At 38.4% G+C, this 16512-nt stretch overlaps 1 protein-coding gene across 13 annotated transcripts in view; it reads right to left on the bottom strand.

The window, feature by feature from the left end:
- The window catches only part of DOCK9 (dedicator of cytokinesis 9), a 101678-nt gene that overhangs the window by 35055 nt on the left and 50111 nt on the right, over nucleotides 1-16512 (bottom strand). For all 13 annotated transcript variants that reach the window (XM_081857949.1, XM_081857950.1, XM_081857943.1 and 10 more), the window contains exons 10-28: nucleotides 16166-16240; nucleotides 15928-16068; nucleotides 15157-15360; nucleotides 14944-15066; nucleotides 12455-12537; nucleotides 11371-11493; nucleotides 10141-10220; nucleotides 9873-10060; nucleotides 9669-9734; nucleotides 8249-8341; nucleotides 5831-5954; nucleotides 5321-5442; nucleotides 4664-4750; nucleotides 4104-4193; nucleotides 3023-3138; nucleotides 2816-2885; nucleotides 2587-2712; nucleotides 1373-1444; nucleotides 601-747 (exon numbers count right to left, since the gene is read on the bottom strand). In XM_081857949.1, coding sequence (XP_081714075.1) covers nucleotides 601-747; nucleotides 1373-1444; nucleotides 2587-2712; nucleotides 2816-2885; nucleotides 3023-3138; nucleotides 4104-4193; nucleotides 4664-4750; nucleotides 5321-5442; nucleotides 5831-5954; nucleotides 8249-8341; nucleotides 9669-9734; nucleotides 9873-10060; nucleotides 10141-10220; nucleotides 11371-11493; nucleotides 12455-12537; nucleotides 14944-15066; nucleotides 15157-15360; nucleotides 15928-16068; nucleotides 16166-16240 — 2130 coding nt within the window. The remainder of the gene's footprint in view (nucleotides 1-600; nucleotides 748-1372; nucleotides 1445-2586; nucleotides 2713-2815; nucleotides 2886-3022; nucleotides 3139-4103; nucleotides 4194-4663; nucleotides 4751-5320; nucleotides 5443-5830; nucleotides 5955-8248; nucleotides 8342-9668; nucleotides 9735-9872; nucleotides 10061-10140; nucleotides 10221-11370; nucleotides 11494-12454; nucleotides 12538-14943; nucleotides 15067-15156; nucleotides 15361-15927; nucleotides 16069-16165; nucleotides 16241-16512) is intronic.

Genomic DNA, 16512 nt, shown 5'->3' with positions numbered 1-16512 from the left:
GCTAGCCCTGTGTTCAACACTTCCCAAAGCATCAAACACAGGACAAGCAAAGTGGTTCTTTCTCCCCTCCCTATGAGGAGGTGGGGGCACAGAAGCTGGCATTTTGCAGGCATCAACATGTGCAAGAGAGGTCCCTCCCAAAGCCAATTTGCCAAAAGCTGGTTTCTTCCCCCTGCATTTTGCAGATCAGCTGAGAAAAAGCACTCCTCTCACAAACACAATGCAAGAGCTTGTAAAGTTTTGTTTCTGAAATGGCTGCTGCTGTTTAGCAAGAGTCCAATACAACCCTCCTCCTGAATGAGGAAGTAGTTTCCATGGAATCCTGTCAAACTGAACAGGATTTAACCCCTAGTCATTAACTCATGACAGCAGGGGAGTTTAAAAAACCCCAGCCGTGCCTTGGCCGCATGCAGCCTGTTTCCTACTGGATTTAACAATGTGCTCCCATCCACCCAGGGGAATGGTTTGGGGCAAATTGGACCTCCTGCCAGGCCAAGTTTGGCTTGTAGGCCAAAGAGAAATTTTCGTAACACTTCAGATATTGCTATGTTGACTAAGTGAAGTCTTCTTCAAGAAAGGCCAACAAAGAACCATACTCACTTTTATGAAGACAGCAAGGCTATGGTTTGCATTTTTTGAAGCTTCTGGGTTATCTTTATACTTCTGAGTAATGTGTGGCATCAACATGTTTACTACAGTTTCTACAGCGTGATGATAAGATGCTGGAAATCTCTGATTTCGTAACAACTAGGGGGAAAAAATAACCAACAGAATTTGACAAAATTATCCTTTTACCCTTACGCGGTGTTTGAGAATTGGTAATTAAAAACTCAAACCAAGAGTAAACGACAAAAAAAGTTTCTGAATATCACTGGCATCTGTTTATTATTAACTAGACTTATATCCTGCCCTTTCTCCAGCCAATGTGGTTCTCTTTCCCCCCTCTCATTTTATCCTCTCAACAATCCTGTGAAGTATGTTAAACTAAGGGGTAGTGACCAACCCAAGGTCATCCAGCGAGCTTCACAGGTGAGTGTGGCATTGGACTTCTGTCTCTCTGGACTATGTCAAGCACAACTATTCCATGTTGGCTCTAATAAAATGTATGCTGTTGGATTATTTAGAGCAGGAACATCTTTGATATAATTCTGTTTGATACTCCTTCATATGTTACAAAAATATAAAAATAAACTGGCCATGCTGGCTGGGGCTGATGGGCACCAGGTTGGGAGGTTGTGGAAGGTTGTACTAAAGGAATAATTGGACTTAGGCAATGTTCCGTTTTCATGCAGCAAAAAAACTGGAAGTGCCTAGAATTAATGGGACTAAGAGGCTTGCTGTTTACCAAGCCTCTTCAGAATATTATACGTACCTTTACTTTAGCATTTTCTAGCAGGTGCTGGGCCATTGATTTGATTAGAATTTCAAAGAAAAACCAGGAGTACTATTAAAACAAAACAAAATCAACACATTATACAAGCAGTCCATTTATACCTGTAATGCATAAAATGTTTATTGCTAATGGGATTATTGTTAAATGGTTTTCACTGGAATTACTATTCTTTGTTCACTCATTTTTAAAATAAAAAATGTAGATAACTTTGTCAGATTGTTGCAGTCCAGCTTTTTCGGTCTTATCTCCTCATACTTTTTAAAATATCTGATTTGCCACCATTTTTATCTTTTGCAATAGCATGCAGTTGCAGTACAACCAAAGTGCTATTGAGACTTTTTAGGTCTCCTAAGCTTTTAATTAAAAGTTTATTCTTTGCAGGCCCTGCTCAGCTGATTGCTTCCTGTCAATTGTGGCTGATGGTAATGAATAGTAACTTAACTGCCGTTCAAAAAGTTTCACTTAAGCTGAAAGGATATAAGAAAAGCAATGTAAAGAAATGGATAATTTGTGGCAGATGAAACTGATGGACTATGCCAAGTTGGCAAAACTAACAGGGAAAATTCGGAACCAGCAAGACCAGACTTTTCTGAAATACTGGAAGAAATTTATGATATATTTGAAAGACAATTGTAATCAACTGACATCGCTTGTAGGGTTGCAAGAAGTTTTGTAAGGAGAACTATATGAATTATTGCGAAAAAGGACTAAGAAGGAGTTTATTTAGGATTTGGATTTTATAGCAATAGCTATTAAAATAAAATGCAAAATCAGAAAGAAAGTTAGAAAACCATTAGTCGAGGTTGATGGAAGTCCCAGGCTGTGATAGCCAAAGGTTTATTATATTGGCTAAGATGGGATGTTATGTTTGGAAAACGTGTGCAAAAACCAAAGGAACAAAAGACGTAGGTCCTGCAAACAAGACACTTATAAGCACTGGAAAGGGGCTTTGCTGAACAGAATTTACTTGTGAGCAAACATTATAGAAGGGTCTTAGCCATGAAGAAGGGCAGATCCCAGATAATATATCTGTATATTAAGTGCAGTGTGGAATTTCCACTTAAATTCCACTTTATGGAAAAGCAATGCTTCAGCAGCACTAAAGACTTCAATCTGGTTATAGAACAACACCGCACAGTTAAATAGGTAATACCAAGAAAAGCAGCAATCAATGTTTTTCCCCCAATATATACCTTTAACAGCTTGTTGCTTGTGAGAAAGTCAGCAGATGGCTTCAAGATTGTTGTCATGGATTTGGCAAGTTCTTCATGTACGGTCTTATATTCAGTAGCAATGTAAGGCTCTGCTTTGTAAGCATACTTGGCAAGACAAAAAGTGAAATTAGATTTGCATAATGCAGAAGTAATTATTACAGATGTTAATGGTACAATTTTTGATAAAGCATCTTTGTAGGAATCCTACCTTGACATAGGACCTCAAGTAGCTATCCAGCCCTTCTTCGTGACACTGGGCAACTACATGGATAATAACCCTAAATAAAATGAAGTGACCATAAAATATCATTGCAAAGTACTCTGACAAAAATTAGAACAACCTTGGCAAATTAATACCCTAAAATTGCTTTTTAGGTGATGAAATGTACCAGGACTGTTGCATCAAAATGTTTACCTTGTCACGTTCACTGCAACTTCTTCTTGGGTTGCTCTAGTAAGGACTCTAAACAACTGGTTTAAAATAGTAGGCAGGAAAGCTATCATCACATGGCCCTCCATAGCATGAAGACTCTAAATTAAGAAAATAATAAAATAAAATCAGAATTGTATGAGAATCAAAACGTACTTTAAAAAAAAAATCTTTAAAAAAAATCAGAAGTGTAAAGCTAACAATCTTCAGAAACTTTACTTGGAAGCAAGTTCTATTGAAATAACAGGACTTATACATAACTTATCCTAGGAGGAAACGTGGAAATCTAAGAATATAAGTAAATGGTTTCCTATGCAACATCTGATGCTATTCCATAGCCTGTCAGATTTCAAGCAGATGGGGTAAATGAGAGAGTGCACTGGGAGTTGAAGGTATACATATACAGGATACATTATTAAATAGCAATTCAGCAGCAAAGACTGAAATCAGCACAAAAGCATCATGCTGTGGGATAAGATGACATGTGTTCAATATGACAGTGGCTAATGCTGCCTTGTTAAAATACTTGTCAAGACATTTGTGAAATAAATGTTGATTAACTGTTGAAAATACTTTGCAGCCGCAACATTGCAATGTGCATATTTTGCATGGCAACATATAATAGTATGGCTAAAATATAAAGGAAGTCTAAAATATGTGGTAGTTACACGTGATCCTTTCCTCCCCACACGTTGCGTTGTGGCATACCACAGGAAGACTCAAATTCAGGCTACATGTCAAGCGACAAATAAGGAAGATTAACTATAATTTAGTATGATGTCTACACTAGCAAGCCATGATACTGTATATATCAGGGATCAGCAAACTTTTTCAGCAGGGGGCCAGTCCACTGGTTCTCAGACCTTGTAGGGGGCCGGACTTTTTTTTTTTTTTTTTTGAGGGGGGGGGGAGAACAAATTCCCATGCCCCACAAATAACGCAGAGATACATTTGAAATAAAAGGACACATTCTACTCATATAAAAACATGCTGATCCCCGGACCGTCTGTGGGCCGGATCCGGCCCCCAGGCCTTATTTTGCCTACCCATGGTATAAATTATATACCTTAAGATACTTCACAAGATCAACTCCTAAGGCTTGAGCTCCAGACTCAGTTTTTTGACAATAATGGAAGAAATTGTTTAAGTGCTGGTCCTAGGAAAAGAAAGACAAAAACAGGTTAAGTCAATTAACACATAATCCAAATTGATTTGATCAAATGTGCCATTGCAATGTCACTACCTCTAGATAAAAGAAATCCACTGTAAATACGACCAAAATGTTCTTCCCTTCAATCATCCATTAAAATTAAGCTTGTAAAGAATAAAGCAATGTGACAGAATTCTCAGCAATTTAAACTTTGCATAACTCCTGATTCTTGGAGCTACATTAATCTCACAGCCAAAGCTTATGAAGTTTGCTTTTGCTTGCTTGGTGTGCTATAACAGCAAAGATTTTATAATATGCACCAGAAGACCAAAAATTGTTTTTCACTTCTCTCCCCCCTACCTACTCCAATTCAGCCTGAACACGGACTTTAGTCATCCTGCCCTCCAGTTATGTACAATCTAACAGCACATTCAACTCAAAAAATGTGGTAAAAGAACTCTAGTGGAATAGCCTACCTGTGTATATACAGTGGAAACCAGATGGGTTGAAATCTTTAACAGTGGTTTGCCTCCATCTACCCATTTAATTTCAGAACCAGAATGCTGTATATAGAGAAGACAGTTAAAATACTGTTGATATTACATAAGTAATGTTATCACACCAAATATGGACATGTTGGCCTGGTCTGCACATGCAGAAAAGCCATGCTTTTTTAAAGCAAACCATGAATTAACCATAAGTTGTCCAATAATGGTTTGTTTCTTTCGCACAAATGAAAGATTTCCCATCTACTCTTGAGTTAACAAATGCCAAATATGGATATACCAGCCTGGTTTAAATATAACACTAAACCATGGCTTGTTTGGCAAACCAAGGATTTGAAATGCATGGTGTACTTTCTGTAGCACGAACCATAATAAATTATTGGTGCTTTCATTTATTTGCAAGGAAAAATTATTTCACAGTCAGTCAGTGACCCATGACAGTGAACAGGTTTACAGCGAGCAGGCTTGACACTTTAAAATTTAAGAATGACAAAAATTTAGTAGTGCACATCTTGCATATTTAGATACAAAAACTAATGTTTGCTTTTGTGTGTGTGTTTTAACAACTCTGCCCTATCAAGTTCTATGAAAAATAATCAATCATTATTGTGTTGTTGGTTTTTTTACTTTGATCATGCCAAGTTCTTGATTGTTGAGATATCCACATGGAAGGTATGCAGCTACTGGGATATGTTGTTCATTTGTCACTACTCTTCCATCTTTCAACAGCTGAAGCCAAGAATACCCAACTACAAAAAATGCAAAGAAAAAACATTTCTAATATTCACACCTTAAGTATATAATATAACACAACACAGCCTCATCTAGCAAGACTTGGTGAGTCTTATATTTCCTCCGCTAAAATCCTGTTAAACATGTTAGAAGGGCTCTACCCAATGGAACAAAGCACCCATTTTTATCTACAGCAGTTAGAGTGCAATTTCAATTTTAAAAAGTAATTGACAGTCAACTTATTTCTCTAAAAATGCTATTAAAGTCAATAAATATATTTAGCATTGGACTCTCTTTATTGTAACCCAGCAACAAGAAAATGATTGATTTAATGATAAATCTTCAGAAGCTATGAAATGAGTATCAGACTTTGAATTCAACACAGAAAATCCAAGTCAATCATACCTTGTGCTTCAATTATGTCCTTCTTTTTGGTAGTCCCTTTGCTTGAACTATCACAGCTGACATGGTAGAAGGTAAACAACAAATGATGTTTTTCGTGTAACTGTGTGGGCAACTCTATTTTAATCTAAGAAGAAGAAACATATAAGTTTGGCTTCAGAGAATATTCCCAATAGTGTCGTGGTATGACTCATAAAATGTACATATAGGAAATAATTTTCAATGCAATTAAAGCAAGATTTAGAACAAGAGATCATACATTGGGAGCAATGGGTGAAAAGTGGATTATATGCACTTAAAAAAGACAGATATATGTGAAACTCTAGAATCATTTCAATGGAGGTCGCAGCTGTGATCATGCAAAGAAAAACACACAGTGAACTTTCCCTCCAATATAGTGGAATTAATTCAAATGAATTAGGTGGGGGCTATCTAAAATGGAATGGGTAGCATATACAGATTTTGACTAGCTTGCATGATTTCAGCTTAATATAATCTTGTGTACAGTATTAAAATACAGTAGTAAAGTGCTACCCTTAAAAGTTCTAATTAAATTACAAAAGTGAATATATGAGTTTGAGTATGCAACATGGCTGGACTAGAACAATTATACTCAACAGAATTCTAGCTTCATATGTGTAGAAGAATTTTAACATGAGACGTATCAATGACAATGTTTTTCGATATGTATATCTGAGGCAGTTTTGAGACCTATTTACCTTGGGACTCAGCTACACAGCTGCAAATAAAATGTTTTAAGTGTGCAATATACAATGTGACACTAGATGGCGATGGTGAGCCTTATGGAAAATTCAATGTATTTTTAAAAACACTTTTAAAAAAAAGCACTTTCAGAACAGTTTTTATATGTGTGTAGATTTCACCTTGATTTTTGGCTCTAAAAAGGGCTCAAAAAGACGCTCACAATAAAGACACAAAAACCCAATAAAATTCTCTTTTTAAAAAATTGGACATCATTCAACAGTTACACTAATGTAGTGGCTTTTATTGCACACCCTAAATTTACTCTGGATAGTGAGGGGAACCCCTGGGGTAGATTTAGGAAACATGCAGGGAAAGGAGAGGGACATGCAACCTTAAATCTCTAGGAGATTTCTCCCAGTGGCTGCAGGTGCAACACCAACCTCAAAAATGGCAGATTAAAGACTTGTTTAAGTTAGGTCCAGTCGTGACCGACTCTGGGGTTGCGGCGCTCATCTTGCTTTATTGTCCGAGGGAGCTGGCGTACAGCTTCCGGGTCATGTGGCCAGCATGACTAAGCCGCTTCTGGCGAACCAGAGCAGCGCATGGAAATGCCATTTACCTTCCCGCCAGAGCGGTACCTATTTATCTACTTGCACATTGACGTGCTTTCGAACTGCTAGGTTGGCAGGAGCAGGGACCGAGCAACGGGAGCTCACCCCATCGCGGGAATTTGAACTGCCGACCTTCTCATCAGCAAGCCCTAGGCTCTGTGGTTTAACCCACAGCGCCACCCGCGTCCCTAAAGACTTGATTAGGATTGTCAAAAGTGCAGGATACAACTCATTTTCAGCAGCGGTCTCTCTATAGCATTTTTCAGAATTGATGGTACTATACTCTCTTCAAGATAGGCATTAACTTTGCTACCCAACTGAACAGACCTCCTCTGGCAGCTTTCAGCAACTACAATGGGCTTCAAACCTCAAGCAGATACCACGGGCACTATCAGTGACCTTCTTTAAATGAGAAGTCAAAATCAAAATGGATTCTAGCTGTTTTATCAGTAAAGTTTTCCACAAACTATTCATAACAGACCACAAAGGGTTCCTCTTCTTCTCCTAAACGATTTAGATGTACTAACCCCCTTAGTATGCAGAAAAGTGTCACAAGCCAACATGGAATTTATGTAATGGTGATAAGCAAGTAAGATCTCTTTTCCACTCATACATCCATAGAATAATCCCTAAAATGAGCTGTATCCTGTCCCCCAGCCCAATTCTTCAGAAAACTATAGAGCTCTGGTTTTTGTAGATAAGAGAGGTAATCTGAGAGAAATTATACCATCTCATCCTACTATCTTCCAAAATGTTTCTCTGTTCATTTTTCTGTTCCAGAGATCATCCAGGGCTTCTGACAGGACTGTCATTTAAGGCAGCAAGCAATTTCTCCAAAGTCGTCAAGAAACCATTCAGATCCACCACTTATTTATTACTAGTTACGATTTTACTATACTTTCCTAAACACTCAAAGCGGTTAATATGCATTATTCCAGGTATGCTTACAACAGGACTGTAAGATGGAAACTGAGGCAGACAGATATACTAGCTTGCCTACAGCTACCTGATAAATTGATTAAGACAGTTGCACTCTAATTCAAGGAACAAGTTCCACTCTCATCTCACTATGTTTTTGGAAACTGGCAAGTGTACCATGGGTTACCTCATCATAAAACTCTGGGTTTTGGTGATGATGCAGAACTGTAGCAAATGCTTGTCTTGTAAATACTGATCCACCAGGTCTGCCATAGATGCACTAAAAATCAAATAACAAAAGAAAGACTTATTCTATTGTATTTTAGGTCAAGAACATGAATGAAACATTTTTTGATGTGCTGTTAAAAAATCCAAAGAGAACTTCCAATAACATTACATAAACACTACACTTGCAGCAACATGCCAAAATACAGCCTTGTGAAAGGATCTCAGGTAGCAGGGCTGGAAAATTTATCCAACTGATACCTTATATAGCATGAGAAACTTTCTCAGCCAAGAGTCACATTCCCTCTCGGGAAAGCCTCCAGGGGCTGCCTATGGGATTAACTGATCTGACTCTTATATTTTAAGGTGGGCCACATTCCAGTCATACAACAGTCTCTCTCTCTCTCTCTCTCTCTCTCTCTCTCTCACACACACACACACACACACACACACAACCAGTCTCCATTAGGTAAACAAGAAGTGTTATCATGTTTCAAGGTCACATTCTAACCAGGCAAAAGCACATGAGGAGCAAGCAGAGAAGGCCTGAGGATAGGTAGGGAAGAGTCCTGAGAGGCATACTGAAGTGCATTGCCCCCTGGACCCAAAGTTTCCCACCCCTGCCTTAGAGAACTGATTTTAGTCAAAGTATATAGTCCTGGGCCTAGATAAACCAATGCTCCCACTCAGTGTATGACAACTACACAAGAAGTATAGTTGTTTTATGCAACTAGACTGATGTCTATGATTTTAGACCCTAAGCTCCTGGGGGCAGGAACCTGTCTTTTTGCCAAAGTTATTCTATAAATTCACATATATATATATGTGATGGCAATGCATCATCTAGAAACTACATTCAAATGTAAGGGACACATAAACCAAAATAAGGTAGCAGCTGTGTTTAAAGCATATTCTGCATATTACTTTACTGAGAAAAGAATGTCTGAATAATCAGTACTCTATTTTTTCAGTGAAATCATCAGAAGGATCACATACTCAATATTCGGCTTCCTCAATCTCAGCCCTCCAGATGTTTGTGGCCTACAACTCCCATGATCCCTAGCTAGCAGGACCAGTGGTCAGGGATGATGGGAATTGTAGTCTCAAAACATCTGGAGGGCCGAGGTTAAGAAGCCTGCTCAATACTTGTCTACAAGTACAAAAAAGCCCTACTAAAGGAAATGTTACTCATTGAAAAGCCCTACTAAAGGAAAGGTTACTAATTGAAAAGGCCATAAATGTATTCTGAAGCAAACTGATTCCTGCCTTCAACTACTAGGGGGAGGTTGAGTTCCTACTTGAGGACACCTTACCTGCACAGAATAATAAGAGTGAGTTTTTGAATAAACTGTTTCTAATATCTGTAAGTCAGATCAACAAACCTTTAGAGGTATGGAATCTTCATCATCTGAATCCTTGAATTCAATGCAAACTGCAATATTTCTTGCCTAGAAAGAACACATACATTTTTGTTTTTCCTAAGAAGTGCCAGGCAAGCAACCAAAACTTCCAAGAAAGAACACCAAATTCAATTCAGATTCAATTTGGTCTTGAATCTGAATGTTATTAATGGCCCATTAACTCACCTTTGCAAATGACTTTTGACTGTCATATTTCAAGTGCTTTGGATAAACATAAAGGTGATTGTTGTAGATGGTGAAAGGCTGAGTGTGTTTTGGTATACAGGGAACAAACTCCTCTACTTCAAACGTTACTACTGTCTTGGTACTGTTTTCAAACTGTTTCATGGGAATGTATGATGAGCTAACAAAATCTGAAAATATATTAAAAACCAATAAAAAAATTGAAGAAAAAATGCTTTTCAGCTATTTAAAAGTACTTTTCTATACTTACTTGGGATGTCTGGAGAAATATTATCAATAGTTATGTCTAGATTTCCTAAAATAACTGGTAGCTTGGCCATCTTTTCAGGTCTATGGAAGAAGGAAATAACAAAGTGACTCAACAGAAAAATCACTAGGGATGGATAATGCAGCAGAACTCAAGATAGGAAAGGAAACACCCCAAAAGGCTTGGAAAGCATGACAAAGTCTTTTGTTTCCAGAGAGATAGGTAAACACTACATTCCTTGGCAATACTTAGATCTCCTAAATTTATGCAGCTTTTCACTGAAACCACATCAAGTCCAATTTAGCAACTTCCCTTGACGATTTGATCCTCACAGACTGGACATTTAAGCCTTATGATGAGAACAGCTGTACTGACCACTGTCTCCAGTCCAGACTTTTCACCTATAATCTGTTTGTATATATATAAAAAAAAAATCATTCTTCCACAGCACCCATTTAACTGAAACCTTAAAACAGGAGAGGCCAACCCAGAGCCTATGGTATGATGGCATTCAATAAGGCCTTCTTTGGTGCCTCCGCCCTCCATAATAAACAGCAAGCACTTGACAAATGTACAGTATGTGAAAACAGATTGGGCTCTGAAGTTGTACTTGCATGAGTAGAAAGCACTTCCACTCGTACTCAGATTGTTTTCCTTATGGAAAGAAGCTTGCTGCAGACTCAGTTCAAGAGATATTACTTTATTTGTTTGAATTAGTCTTAGCCACATTATTATTTATTAAATTTCTATACCACCCTGTATAGAAATTTAATAATTTACAATACAGTGGTACCTTGGGTTACAGACGCTTCAGGTTACAGACTCTGCTAACCCAGAAATAGTACCTCGGGTTAAGAACTTTGCTTCAGGATGAGAACAGAAATTGTGCTCCGGCGGCGTGGCAGCAGCAGGAGGCCCCATTAGCTAAAGTGGTGCTTCAGGTTAAGAACAGTTTCAGGTTAAGAACAGACCTCAGGAACAAATTAACTACGTAACCAGAGGTACCACTGTATAAAACCACAAAAATACACAACATAGCAGCAAACAAAAACAATACCCCACAGTTTAAAAGGCCATAGATTGTTTAATTAGCCAAAGGCTTGGGAGTAGAGGAATGTTTCTACCTGGCACCTAAAAGTATATAACAAAGGTGACAGGTGCTGCTTTAAGAGCCCTTAAGGACAATAATGCAGGATGTAAGTATTCTAAATAATAAATATGTACAGTACTCACTTTTTGAAATCAGCTAACAATTTAAGCATGTCTTCGTTTGAGAGCTTGTTACTGTCTTGTTTGTAGAGTGCTGAAAATCGTGCATTTTTGTCTAGTGTCCCAGATGCATCCTTAAACAGTGTCCTGAAACATGAACTCTTATATAAGAATCTCATTACAAAATGAAACAGAGAAAAAAGTAAAAGTGAACGCTTCATATCCTGAAATTAGATTGGCAAACTCTGATCCACTGAAATATGCATAAATGCTCACAAGAAAAGAAGCCAAAATGTATTGTGTAACAATACATATTACTACCTACACCAGTGATTTCCAAACATCTTTCCCTGTGGAGCATTTGAAAATTGCTGAGGGTCTTGGCAGACTACTTAATGATTTTTCTGCATGTTGCAGCAACTGTAATGCAATGAATGAGCAAGAAGCAACATGATTTTTAAAAATTGTACTTTTAGTGCTTCTTTTATTTCTTATATAATGCATTTTTTGATTATAATTTGAATGCTGTAGAATCATATAATCATAGAGTTGGAATAGACCACAAAGGCCATTGAGTCCAAGCCCCTGCCAAGCAGGAAACACCATCAGAGCACTCCTGACATATGGTTGTCAAGCCTCTGCTTAAAGACCTCCAAAGAAGGAGACTCCACCACACTCTTTGGCAGCAAATTCCACTGTCAAACAGCTCTTACTGTCAGGAAGTTACAATACTGCAGATTGTAATGAAATAAAATACAACAAGAAGCAATAAAAACACAATTAAAAATGAGCATGAATATTTAATACAGTGAATTTGTGTTCTCAGCCACAAATCCACAGAAACACCACAGACCACCTGAATAAAACTCACAGACCACTGGTGGTTATCAGAGCACAGTTTGGGAACTCCTAACCTACACAATGTATTTTTCTAAAATAGTATCTGGTGTTTTCCAAGTCCTGTGATTTAAATACAATAGGATGAGAGTGACTTTAGCCTTGCCCACCAAATGCAAGGAATTTGTCTCAAATACTAAATTGAGCTTTGACTAAAATAAAAAGGCACACAAATTAATACACTTCGAAGAAAAGAAGCCCCGGTCTTTACCTAGCTGCCCATGCAAATGGCATTCTGTACTGTCCTAGCCGCTGACATGCCTGCTTTGCATTTTTCAGAACTTTTTGAGCAACCTGTAAATGATAATAGAAATACATAAGTTTTTCATCAAATAACATTTGGTTTATTTATTTATTTAACCTCATTTCCACTGATAATGACTTATCTCAAATACTCATCCTTCATGATACATTGGTACCTCGGGTTACAGACTCTGCTAACCCAGAAATAGTACCTCAGGTTAAGAACTCTTCCCCAGGATGAGAATGGAAATAGTGCGTTGGCGGCAGTGGGAGGCCCCATTAGCGAAAGCGAGCCTCAGGTTAGGAACAGTTTCTGGTTAAGAATGGACCTCCGGAAAAAAATAAGTTCATAACCAGAGGTACCACTGTATTCTTCTTGACAGGACCACAAGAAGGGTCTCTTTCCCAGACTGGGAATTTTGGATTGGAAGGTACTGGCGAAGATTTTAGGTTTTTAACACTATTACTCACAATAGTAGCCAAGACACAGTATGGAGCAAGGCACATACACATCTATATGTGTTATAATTATTCTCACCAAGTACCTGGGTTCCGTTCTTCCTTTTCCCATTTCTGTTACTTTACCTTTGAAGGTGACTCGGAAACTACAACTAATCCAGAATGCGGCAGCTAGACTGGTGACTGGGGGTGGCCGCCGAGACCATATAACACCGGTCTTGAAAGACCTACATTGGCTCCCAGTACGTTTCCGAGCACAATTCAAAGTGTTGGTGCTGACCTTTAAAGCCCTAAACGGCCTCGGTCCAGTATACCTGAAGGAGCGTCTCCACCCCCATCATTCTGCCCGGACGCTGAGGTCCAGTGCCGAGGGCCTTCTGGCGGTTCCCTCATTGCGAGAAGTAAAGCTACAGGGAACCAGGCAGAGGGCCTTCTCGGTAGTGGCGCCCGCCCTGTGGAACGCCCTTCCAGCAGATGTCAAAGCGATAAACAACTACCTGACATTCAGAAGACATCTTAAGGCAGCCCTGTTCAGGGAAGTTTTTAACGTGTGATATTTTATTGTATTTTTGCTTTCTATGGAAGCCACCCAGAGTGGCTGGGGAGGCCCAGCCAGATGGGCGGGGTATAAATAATAAAATTATTATTATTATTATTATTATTATTATTATTATTATTATTAGATTATTAAAATGCATATATACATGGTATTATTTGTATGCTGCCTTTCCACAGTTCCAACCATGCTCAAGGCAGCTTACAACACAAAAAATACGTAAGTACAAAATATGTAAGTACAACAATTATAGGCAGATAAAATCAAAGGGGAAGAGGAATCCTACACACAAATGGTGAGGAGCCAGTGGTATGTTCTTAAGTTTCCAAATATGATTTGGAGGACCAGATTTATAATGTCTGAATTGAGCTAGGGGCATCAGAGTGAAATTTTGTATGTGTGTTCAAGGCAACCATGAAGCTCAGCTCGAGTTCTGCGGGGCCCTGACTGATTTCAGCTACAAAAGCTGGGGTTGCTGAACAGATTGAGTTGGGGTGTTGTTTGGTGGTGGTGTTGGGGGTTGCTGCTTCATTTTTTATATCTTTATTTTAGATCTTGTGATTTATTTGGAAATTGTTTGGCTTGGTTGTGTATTTTTTAATGATTTATTTCTTATTTATGACTACTTTTGTTATGTTGGTGCCTTTGACTATGGCAGGTTTGAAGTGGGTCAGCAAATGATGGCTTGAAAGCAAGGCACTAACAACAGTTCTCCAGCTCTGGTAAAGGTAAAGGAACCCCTGACCATTAGGTCCAGTCATGACCGACTCTGAGGTTGTGGCGCTCGTCTCGCTTTATTGGCCGAGGGAGCCGGCATACAGCTTCCGGGTCATGTGGCCAGCATGACTAAGCCGCTTCTGACGAACAAGAGCAGCACACAGGAACGCCGTTTACCTTCCTGCCGGAGAGGTACCTATTTATCTACTTGCACTTTGACGTGCTTTCGAACTGCTAGGTTGGCAGGAGCAGGGACCGAGCAACAGGAGCTCACCCCGTCGCGGGGATTCGAACTGCCGACCTTCTGATCGGCAAGTCCTAGGCTCTGTGGTTTAACCCACAGCGCCACCCGCGTCCCTTCTCCAGCTCTGATGTCATAGCAAATTACAGTTAGAAAAAGCCAGGAAGTGAAAGACTGAACTTTCAAGAAAGCAGGGAGAAAAGAGGGAGAAGGAACAGAACCTGAAAGCCCCTAGTGTATCTCCAAACCACAGCTGAGAAGACCTGGTTTGTGATGTCTGCACTGAGCCATAACATTCAAGAGAGATATTGCACCACATTTTGAACTTTCATGTTTAACAAAGGATTCAGAATCTGATCTGATCTTTGACCCTGAAAAGTTCATTTGCCTTGAATAGATGTACTACATTTTAATATTCCAGTGTTTATGGCATTGCAAACAAACTGAGACTTATAAATGGGATGTCAAACAGTCAAGAGTATACCTTAGAAGAATCAGAACTTTTCATATATGGTTCAGCACAGTGGGTAATGCTCCCTTGCAGGACTTTCTCTATTCTGGCCACTAGAAATATATCAGGATGTGGACACGTCACTGAGAATATTCCCTGAAAATAAATGCTTGGTTTACTGACACTGAAATGAAAATAGAGGCTTTTATTTTGCAAAGTGGAAATAGTGACTTCTTTATTCCTTACCTGTTTGGGATATTGTAACATTATCTCTGGAATAATATCTTGAATCCGATGTAAGCAATCACTGCTGTCATTTAATACCTGTTGAGATGCACTACCTAGCATATTCCTCACTGTGCTATGATTCAAATCCACATGGAAATCTGATGAAATCTTCCGGTTCTCTTTTATATCAAAAAGTGACAGCGTTATGAAAAATGGCTCTACCTGGGCATTAAAAACAAACAAACAACGAACAGTAAACATGGCCATCAGGCAAAGAAATAATGGGTACTTGATAATTGGCACATAGAAAGAGCAATTATTATATTATACAGTGACTTTTACTTTATAAATTCAATGTGTTGGAATTGTATTTTAGAACCTTCTATAAATTAGAGAGCCAAATATCTTATACCACTGAATATGTAAAGATTTTATGCTCTCTTTTAGGAAAATGTATTTTATTCAACGACAAAAATCTACACACTATAATATGACACCACAATGTTTGCTATGTAATCAACAACTAACAATTACTCATGAAGTTCCGCACAACTTATGCCTTTCCTCTTTTCTTTCTTTCTGCTGGCAATAGCCATTCATTCTGCTTCTGGGCTGGTTCATAAAACTCTTGACAAACATCTACAGGTGCAATTATATCCCTCATTGTTTTGTTTTCTCTAAACATCCATTAATATATCAAGGGGGTAAATGAAGGGGGGAGGGATTTAGGCATGATATTGATTCATCATTCCAACATCAAGGGACTTGAGAACTCTCAGAAGTATTTACATTTGTTGTTGGTCCTTCCTCATTTTCAGCCACACAGCTTTGCAGATTGAAAGATAAATCATTGCACTTCACCAGAATCTTCTTCCCAAACTTCTCTTCAAATGGTTTTACTTCTGGCTCAATACCAGAGAAGTCAAGTTTCTTTAAGATAAATAGAAGAGAGAAAGCAATGTCTCACTTGCCAAAAAAGAATAATTATTTCTTTAAAATTTTCAATTTTCCCACCCAATTATCTAACCTGTGCATCTGGATCCAATGCAAAGAGTTTCACTCTGCTTTCACTTTTGAATTTGATTTCAGAATCTCTGGAACTCTGCAAAATAATAAGTTAATATTTTAAAACAGGATTTTTACTACAAACACAAAAGGTTGTTTCTTTAACTGTAAACATATGTTACGATTTTTCTTTGCAGTAGTTTACTTATGAAATATTTCTAGAGAAAAGTGAATAATTGGTACCATTTCACAGAGTTCTCACAAATATAACAGATTAAAACAACATAAAATCACAGAAGCAAAGTGGATCCTAAAAATGTACACCTCAAGTGTCAAAAACCAGAGTAAAGAGGTGCATCTTCAGCATTC

Source organism: Podarcis erhardii, assembly GCF_964252035.2.
Source record: "Podarcis erhardii genome assembly, chromosome: 4".
NCBI classification, from domain to species: Eukaryota; Metazoa; Chordata; class Lepidosauria; order Squamata; family Lacertidae; genus Podarcis; species Podarcis erhardii.
Note: the sequence above shows the minus strand (reverse complement) of the source record. Positions and strands in the feature narration are given on the sequence as shown.